This window comes from Poecile atricapillus, chromosome 3 (assembly GCF_030490865.1).
Source record: "Poecile atricapillus isolate bPoeAtr1 chromosome 3, bPoeAtr1.hap1, whole genome shotgun sequence".
NCBI lineage: Eukaryota > Metazoa > Chordata > Aves > Passeriformes > Paridae > Poecile > Poecile atricapillus.
Window position 1 is genome coordinate 66233259 of NC_081251.1, and position 9737 is coordinate 66242995.

The following is a 9737-nucleotide window of genomic DNA, read 5'->3' on the forward strand; positions in this document are numbered from 1 at the left end:
AACTTGCTCAAAGTTTTAATTTTTTCTGTTTTGTGTTGTGTAAGGGAAGTTATGCCGGAACTGCAGGGCACAACAGCACCATAAAGGCGCTGGGTATCTCACCCCTACCTTAGCATGACCCCAAAACAAAGATATACAACTTCCAAACCTCCAAACCCCAGTAAGGTGATAGCATTTCTCAGTTCACTGCTACCTCTTTAAAAACCACAGGGCTACTTTAAACACATTAACTAGAAATACATTAACTAATGCAAACCACAAGCAGCCAATTTTCACATCACCTACTCACAAATCAGTCAGAGCACAGACTAACTCCTATAATCTTTGTCATAAATTTTTCATGAACCAGCACACTTTAACAGTCAATTCAAAATTTTAACTATGTCTAAATATTTTAAGTAATTCCATTTGCTGTATCAAATGAGGTCCTTCAACAAGGTAAATTAGTATCTTCAGTTCATGCTTAGAAACTCCCCTGGAAGAGTTTAGTATTATAAGCAGTCTGGGGGAAGATAAACAGTCAAGGAATAAAAGACTGTTTTTAAAAAAATAGTAGTGGGACAGGAAGTAAAGAAAACATACCAAAAAGAATCTCCAAAATAAAGCATTTACAAGAGTAAGTTTTTGCTAGCTTCCTTACCTTTTATACCAAAATTACAATGAAGAAAAGTCTCAAGTCCTATTTTGGATACAATTCTCAGTTATCTGAATGTGCTACTGCACAGTCTTGTCATCACACATCACTAACTGAACTTCCTTCAGTACACTCACAATATTCAAATTTACTTACCCTTCACACCAGATTCTGTCACAAAAGTCTCCCTGCTGCCTGTGAACAAAATTCAATCTCTGATGTTTTGAAATAGGATCTGTCTCAATCTTGCCAAGACTGAATTGCTATTGATCGTGAAAAAAACAGAGGTAGGGGAGGCTGAATTCCCCTCATTGGAACTGAGAGAGATTTTAAGAGTTTGAGTCTGCCACAGGCTCTGGAGTCCCACCTTCCTCAAGTCTCAGCAAAGCCCTCAGTAGCAGCTCTTTGTTTCCACAGCTCTGACAAATAGCTCCAATTCTATATGCCATGTACGAAGCCTTACTCGTATGCCTAAGAAAAGCATATTTTGATTTTTAATGCTATTTTTTTTCTGCTGTCAGTAAACTTCCTTCCTCTTATATTCTGTAATTGGTAGATGAATTTATTGTATTACTTAAATACCTAGTACTAATGCAAGACAAAACTGTTAGTTTTCCACACCTAGTTCTGTAGCTCCTTCTTAACTGGTTTGATTTTCAGAAATGTTCCCTTGCATTTGCAAGCCAAGAAGAGGCACCCAAAAAGAAGAAAACCATTTGCATCATACACCACGTGTTTATATTCCACAAGACTTAAAGCAGACTGTTTCAACTTCCCTTTTGGTAGAGCTGCTACACAGAACCATGGAAACAAGTTTTAATTCTAATAAAATCCAGACTGAATTTGAGAATTTTTATAGTCTGTTTATATATCCTAAGAAAATTTTTGATGGAATTATATTTAGACATTATGCCAGAATTAAAACAAAAGTTTACAAGAAAGCCATTCTCAACACTTAATGCTGTTAATCACCATGGGTTTTATTTTTTTTTTCTTTTTCTTTTAAATCAGATATAAGAAAATCAGAACTTTCAAAGGCAACTTTCAAAAACATGTTTTATTTCTCTCTCTAGGTTTGCTCAGGCCCAGTTGTTTTTCAGTGGGAACGTCTACCGTACTAAGAGATTTTAACCAAATTCCTCCTTTAATGATGGAGATGAAGCCAGAGAAAAGGAACTAGAAGGAAATTTTCCTCATGTAAAAGACAGTTTCTTTTCTGACAGATGGTAGAAATAAGGCTAAAGGAAATACAGATGAGATAATAAGGTCTGATAGCAATAAAATGTATAATCTAATACCACCTTCCCATTTGCTTTGACACTCTACTGTACTGTCTACTACTGATTGCTACTTTCTATCATACCAGAAGAATAGGCTGAAAATGAGCTACATCAAAATTGCAACCATGGCCATACCTTAACCAAAGTATCATCCCAGTTACTTACCACTTCTCAGTGTTTCTTGCCATGGAAAATAAGTTGTTAAGCCCTGCATGCTATGACCACTTGGAAGCAAGGGACAGGAAAAACCGTAAATACAGGATTTGCATAAACAATGCATTTATTGTAAATTTGCTGCTATAACCACAAAGGCTTTAATTAGACTCTCACAGAAATCAGAACTGGCCTCTGATTATCTCTGTGGGTAGGAAAAGATGCATGCCTGCCAAACCCAGAGAAATCCAAGTGTATTATTTTTATTCTTTTAATTTTGCAGTTTCACATAGGCCACTCTACATTGTTTTACTGATGTCTGGATGTCTGCTCAGTATAAGCTGGTTAATGATGATAAGCAGACAGGAACTAACGAGAATCTTGCTGCCATTTAATTGCACCAAAATGCAAGCTATGTATATGTCTTGAGGGGGTTGAAGAACAAAACACCAGGAGCTATCACACTTCAAAAGGTTATTTCCATTCCTTAAATAAGTATTGGGTTGAAGAATTCAAAGTTATCCACTTTTACTCGTTAAATTTTGTCACATCTGAAAGGTGTTAAGGTATCTAGCCCTGTCCAGAAAGCAGCATCTTTGCAGGAAAAAGATGCCTGTGATGTACAATTATTCAACTATCACATAACTTGTGCTTTAGGTTAATTTCTAGTCACCACCTACCTCAGAACAAGACTGGGAGTGGGAAAGTAAGTAAAACTCTGGATTATTTTCAAAAGCAGAACAGATTATACTAAATACTAATGAAACATGCAAGGCACTAGGCAGCCACTGGCTATACACAGGGAACATGGCACCACCCAGTGGGGAGAGCACTACATGAAATATCTGCATTAAAAGAGCCATGAAGAAATGTAACTCTTCACAGTTTGCTGGGGTTTTTGTTTGGCTATGTTATGGTTTGTTTGTTTGTTTGTTTGAATAACAGAACTGCTACCTATTTTAGGGATCTGCAGATTAGCTTTGGAGAAAAAAAAAAAAGGAAAAAAATGGATCTGTTACAGAAATGAATATTGTATCAAACTGTACTTCTCAGAATAGCCTCAAAAGAATTTTTACTTTGCATATCTTGCTAAGGCCTAGCCCCAAGTATTTTTTGTTCTGTTATAATCTCTCCATTGCAAATGGCATCTATACCTTACCTTCCCATACAGCCTTGCAAGAATCTACTCCTTTAAATTAAGAAGTTATACCTGTTTTGTTCAAAGACCTGAGGCCAAAAGATTGCTTTAAGTTTTAACACTTTAAAAATGAAATTTTAATGTGCTTAATTATCACCGATGTTCTCAACCAATTGGGTGCTCAACCCTTGAAACTTATGATCAGAATTTATTTCTGATTGTATAACAATGATGTGAATACCTTTATTACTCCATAAATGTACCAATCTTTTGGTTTACACAAACAGGCTCACAGGAGTGTGAACTGGAAACGTTGGAAGGCCAACATACCACAGGATGAATAACAATCACTTCTAAATTGCACTGTATTGTATTGTATTGTCTTGCAAACAATACACCTCATTTTCTCTGCTCCTCTTTCCCCAAAACTAGAAATGTGAGTTCTTTGGAAGGATTAAGGATCTGCTCATCTGAACAAACTACTAGAACACCAGCTGATCCTGCTTTTGAGCTTTCACTGGTGATACTGCATCTGTCAAGCTTCAGGCAAACTCCATCTACACCAAAGTAAGAGCTACATGAAAATCACAGAATAAAAAACTGGTTTGGGTTGGAAGCCTTGAAGATCATCCAGTTCCAAGCCTCCCACCTCTTCCCCAAGCAGGGACACTTTCAGTAGACCAAGCTGCTCAGAGCCCCATCCAACCTGGCCTTCAATACTTCAAGGAAGGGGCATCCACAATGTCTCTGGGGAACAAAAGATCAACATTTTACAATACAAGCTTATGTATGTACTACAAGCTTAACTAGGTTTTTATTTAATTTATTTTTCCCCTTCCCAAAAATATAGTGTCAGCAGATTGTATTCTATCATCTCAAAATAAAGTTTGGGGAAAACTTCTAGTAAATTCCCCGTCCTTTTATACAACATGTTTCTTGATTAGTACCTGCAGTTTATTTAGATGAAAGTAAGGGGAAAAAGGCACAGATGAGTGTTCCATCATATACTCACAAAAACAAATTCAAACATAAGTTTCATTTTGTATTTATTTAGTTTTGACAGTAGGCACAAAATACCTTTAGTTTCCAAGCTGAGAGATGCTAAGTCCAGTTTTGAAGAATCAACATCAAAAACAAAGTACACAGACACACAGGTGTAGCTGGGGGGGAAAAACGTACATACATAAATTTAGCTTTTTTCTAAACCTATTCCCAGATTCTCAGTTGATTATGCTGAGCCAGAAATGCTCAATGGCTTTAAGTGACAGGTCCTGGGTGCAGACCAGCAACATCTCCCTGGGACAGTAAGGGCAAGAATCTGATCCCTCAGGAGCACAGGGGAGTCTCAGCTCCCACCTCCTCCTCCTAGGGAGGGGAACTTGTTCCATCCAGGCCCAAGTAACAACCCGGGGAATCTTGTACAGGCCAAGCCTAGCCTGAAAGCTTCCTACCAAAAGCCACACAACATTGGCCTGTGACTTTGACTTTTCTAGCCCACATAAATAACTACCCCCACTTTTATCTTCCAGTCTCCCCACTGCACTGGAATGGCTGCAATCTGTATTCAAAATATTTGATATGGTATTGTACTATCATAAAAACAATATGCACTGGCAGTGGAATTCTCATACATATACATGTCTTAATAAAAAAACTGAAGTAATTTTCTTAAATACAGGATATGATTTCGACATCCAATATATGTAAACATCTGACATCCATAAGTGGACTAGTTTCTCTGGTTACAGATGAATGTCTCAACACATAAACATGTATCATTCTGCACTTTCCTCTATCCCTCATAAACATGTCTTCAAAACTGCAGATGTTCTGCAAGTGCTGAGTGTTTCCCAAAGCACATTTTAATTCTAAACATGCAGGATACTAAAAAGACAATGCACAGCATTTGTTTAGCACAAAAAAAATTGTTCTTTTATTTAAGAAGGAAATTGTCTTTTCAAGTTGTGATTTTTATAATAATAAGCAGATGACAGCCAAAACTTTCATTGATCAAGAATTAAAAAAAACCACAGAAATCAAAAAACATTAAACCAAATTAGATTATGAAGAACTTCAAGATTCCTGTTATTGGATATGAAAACATTCTTAGGCTGCCTTCATGTAATACATGAAGATAACAAATTTCAAGGTTTAAGCAAATTCGTGCTTTCCTGTAAATATCAATTGAAGAAAAATTATTGATATGAATGACTAATTAAAAAATTCTTCTGCATTTGGATATGCCCACTTGCTTTCTATCATTCCAGCTAAGCACTGAGCGAGCTCACACTCCTGAGCATTCACAATGACAAGAACAAAATGACACCCAGGTTAATCCTAAAACCACAAATCTGCCAAAACACAGTATTACTCTGACTACATTTCCTAAATGTGCTCCCTGGAACAGACAATAATTTGAGCTACCACTATTTCCAAACCAGACAGTAACCACTGACCTAAAAATTGCCGATTCTCTGTCGTTATTCTCTATGATTTCTATAGAATTCTAATTATTTCTACTATTATTTATACATTCTGCATGGTGAGGACTGCTTTATATACTAGTATCGTTGTCATATTATGTACAACTTGGCACCTTCAAAAGAGACCCAATTCTGCTTCCTTGGACAGATGTAAAGATTTTTATTCCATAAATTCACTTTTCCTGCAATTCTGGAAAAGAAAAACATGGTTAAAACAGGAAGAATATGCTATTTGTTTTACCTGCTAAATAAAACAATTACTATTGTATGATGTACATAGTCCTTCATGATGTGAACTTCTGTGAATGTAGCATTAACACAAAGTCTTTTATTAGCATAAAGAAGAACAAACAAATGCAACAGTTATGACAACATGTATGTTTTAGTCTACATGACAGGCACTTCAGAAGTGTGGTACGTATTCTTAAAATGGGTGAAAAGCAACTGCTCTGCAATGTGTTATTTTGGTACATGGATTATTATGCTGTGAGTTAAAAAAATACCATCACAAATTACCAAGTGATCTGTCTTCCTTTCACATGGTCAGATCCATTCTTTAGTAACAGGAGGTATATTTAGAGGTTTATCTGACTTAGCAGACAATTGTCTGAGCGTTCTCTTGTGCCTGAAATACTTAAATATACTAGAACAGCACATGGAAACTGACTAGAGTTATTCAACATTTGAAAACACGTAGCAGGAGGAAAACAAGGCGGAAGTACTACTGAACCAGCAAGAAGACTGGAAAAGCTGTAACTGAACTTCTCCCTGTTTTTCTTTAAGAAATCACAATAACAAAGTTTACTAGCCTGAAAATGCCTTCATGACATTTCACCTTAGCGAAATAAAGTAACAACTCACAGCACAGTGCGTACTAGGACATCCTGAATTCTTTACTTACAGGGAAAGAAAGAAAACAAAACGAAACATGGCAATGGATGCCTAAAAGGGGGGGAAAAACGAAGCCGTTCCAAATAACCTCTACCAATCTAGAAAGGCCGCCTCCTTCCGCATTCACCCGCCTCCATCACTCGGCTAAAAAATATTTTTGTTTGCGAGAGCCCTGGTCTCGCTGCCACGGCAGCCTGGGCGGCTCTACCTGCAAGCAGGGCTCAGGCCACCGCCGGGCCGGCTGCCGGCAACTGCGAGCTAGGGCACGGCCCCCGGCCGAGCGGGGCACCCTCCCGGCCGAGCGGGGCACCCTCCGGCCGTGGCAGGCACCAGCCGGGCCTGCCCTCAGGGCGAGGCGCTCGCACCGCCCCTCCCGGCACGGCCGGCGCGTCCTTGCGGCCGGGCAGCGCCGGGGCCGCGCGGAACGGCGAGGGCTCCCCTCCGTTACCTTCCCAGAGGAAGTGGCCGCCCTCCCGCCGCAGGAACTTGTACCAGAAGGGGCTGGCGGCGTCCTCGTCCGGCAGCGCCACCTCCGCCAGCCACAGCGCGGGCTCCTGGGCGGGCAGCGGGGCGCTCGGCCGCGCCCGCCTCATGGGCACGGCGCGCCGCGGGTCCCACTCGCCCAGCTCCGGCCGCGAGCCGGCCACCAGCAGCTCCGCGCCGCCCTCCGTCACCCGGGCGGGCAGCACCACGCCGAAGCGGAACAGCATTTCACTGCCGCACAAAGAACGTAGTTTAACACGAGTTCTGCCGCTGCTGCAGCAAGGCCGCCGCTGGGACGCCGCCCGGGCCCGCCCTTCCGCCGGGGGCCGGACACCGCCGGGGTCCGGGCGCTGCCCAGGACACTGCCCCGGACGCCGCTGCTGCCCCTTGGCTCGGCGGAGCCCGAGCGGCGGCTCCTTCGGTCGGGGCAGTTCCCGGTGCGCTGGTTTCGCTGGTTTCGCGGCTTGGCTGCCGCACGCACGTAGCCCAGGGAACTTCCCCTCCGACAACACCGACCCCCGGTCGCCTCCTAAAATGGGGATGGAAAATCCTCTCCGCAGCTAAACGCTGGCTCTCTTGGTTGCCAAAGGCTACGGCGTCACGTATGCTGACTTTAACAATGATTATTGCTGCATTAAAGGAAGCCACTGCAATTACTCCCAAGAGCCCAGGCTTAATTTAGCACAGCAAACGCATCATTAAAAATTGCCATACGTGCAACTACAAACCAGGACTGGCTGCAAATAACGCTTTAATGTTCATGATGTTTGTGTCTTCCCCGCTGACAGCCAGCCAGCCGTGGTGAGAAAAGTGAAATGCTGAGGGAGGTTAGAAAGCTTTTAAAAGAAATCTGGAGTTCATTGCACGCTTTCTGTTTACAGCCAGAAGAGGAAAATTTGGCAACTCCTACGTGTAGCAATATTCAGGGCTTAAAAAGACTGAGGAAGAGGATGTAATCCAGCCGTTTATAGGGCGGTCCCTGCTTTGAATACACCCATTTCAGAAACTTTTAAGGACAGAAATAGAGGAGTGGTAACTTTATTTAGGTCAAGTTCTGGGAACAGGATGAAGGCCTTTCAATGAGTCAAAAGAAATCCTGCCTCAAAAGATGGCTGTTTGTTTCCTTTATTCAGGGGTGACGACACTGAAGTGTATGTGCTGCCAAATTTATTTTTAAGTGTGCTTTAGCCAGTTTTCACTGATACTCATTGAACTTGTGTGATATTCCACTTTTCCAGACGTAACCAAAGCGAATGGAATTGTTGCTGTCCTCCATTTCTGCTGGCTTCACTGCAACGCTGCTGCCTTTTTGGAACGGTGCCGTACATTTTAATCTGTTTTTGCTCAACCTTACAGTTGAGCTACCCATACCCTATCTCATAATTGTCTTTCAGATGTCTCTCTTTTCCATACACCTTCATTTTAGCAGCATGGACAAGACAGAATGTAACCACTTTGTGGTTTTATCCTAAAGCTGAAGCATGACAGGACTCCTAGAATCTCCCCAGCATATTGTGTCTACGTAAAACCATATGCTTCTGTTAATTCCAGTCACAGTCTCAGCTAAGAAACTGCAGGATCCAATAGTACATCTGATTGACAGTTCAGTTCCTGGCTGTTGTCTAAGCCCCAGTGTAAAGAGAGACCAGCAACATCCATCTTTGGAAAAATCTGAACTGCTTTATGCCTGTAAATATTGAGTCCTCATCTTAGACCTGTAAGCCTTGTGGAACAATAAAAGATTGTTCTGTAGATGCTGATGTGTCAAGCAGTATCTTTAAAAATAATTCAGTCCATTTCTTCTCCGGGATCTGCCTTAGTCCATTTTGTGCCACTCAATATTGTGTGTTAGATTAAGGTTAAAGATGACAGAAAGTGGCCAGCTTGATTTCCTGCATTTTCCTCAAAAGCCCTAGTGCAGATTAAGGTTACATTGAGAGATCAACAGGAAGGACTGAAAAACTGGATCTACTGATGGATCCTGTAAGACTGAGATAAAAGTTAGAAATATAAATTGGCTTGGGATGTCCCATGGCTGGGGATAGTGGGAACAAAAGAGTAGTTTATATTAGTGAAATTGCAGGCTGAGTGGGGGCTGTAGACAGGATAAAATTTATTACCATTAGATCTGAGACTGAGGAGCTGTAAGGTTTGTTTTTAAGGTCAAGAAGCAAAGGCAAATGTATGGGTTTTCCTCCCCCTGTTGGATTTGCATGGTCTATGATTCATCATCTTCTAAACTGGAATTTCAGCTGGACTAAAGGAAGGGGAAGTGGGGAGTAGTTCCATTTACTGTTAGTATTTGGGACTGAAGGAGTTCATGAGGTACTTCCACAGCTGAGCCATTGCCATAACCCTAAATTTAGTTTTAACTGTCACCCTAATCCTCTTAAGGAATTAACAATAGCTTCCTTTGCCAAAATGACCTGTTATTCTAGTATTGCCTGGCCAGCACTCTTCACCTACAGTCCTCAACAGTATTCTGAAACCTAAAAGCTTTCCCTCTGATCCAGTCATCTTTTACAAATCAAACCCACAAATCAAACATGACTTGCCTTTCTGGGTTTTTTTCCCCCCACTATAGTAAGTCTTCATTCCAACTTGGCAAGCCTTACAGTTCCCATCACAAAGCTTTGGCACAAAGGGGCAAAACCCTAATAATCAAGCTGCTTTTA

At 41.2% G+C, this 9737-nt stretch overlaps 1 protein-coding gene across 3 annotated transcripts in view; it reads right to left on the reverse strand.

Annotated features, from left to right (window-relative positions):
• The window catches only part of EPM2A (EPM2A glucan phosphatase, laforin), a 36662-nt gene extending 27876 nt beyond the window's left edge, over positions 1 to 8786 (reverse strand). The window contains exon 1 of one of the 3 annotated variants that reach the window (XM_058835655.1): positions 7028 to 8786. In XM_058835655.1, the coding sequence (XP_058691638.1) occupies positions 7028 to 7289 (262 nt within the window). In that variant the 5' untranslated portion in view covers positions 7290 to 8786. Of the gene's footprint in view, positions 1 to 6673; positions 6923 to 7027 lie in introns of those variants that run through there. The other 2 variants (XM_058835656.1, XM_058835658.1) reach the window with 2 other exon arrangements.
• Between the last annotated feature and the right edge of the window lie 951 nt (positions 8787 to 9737).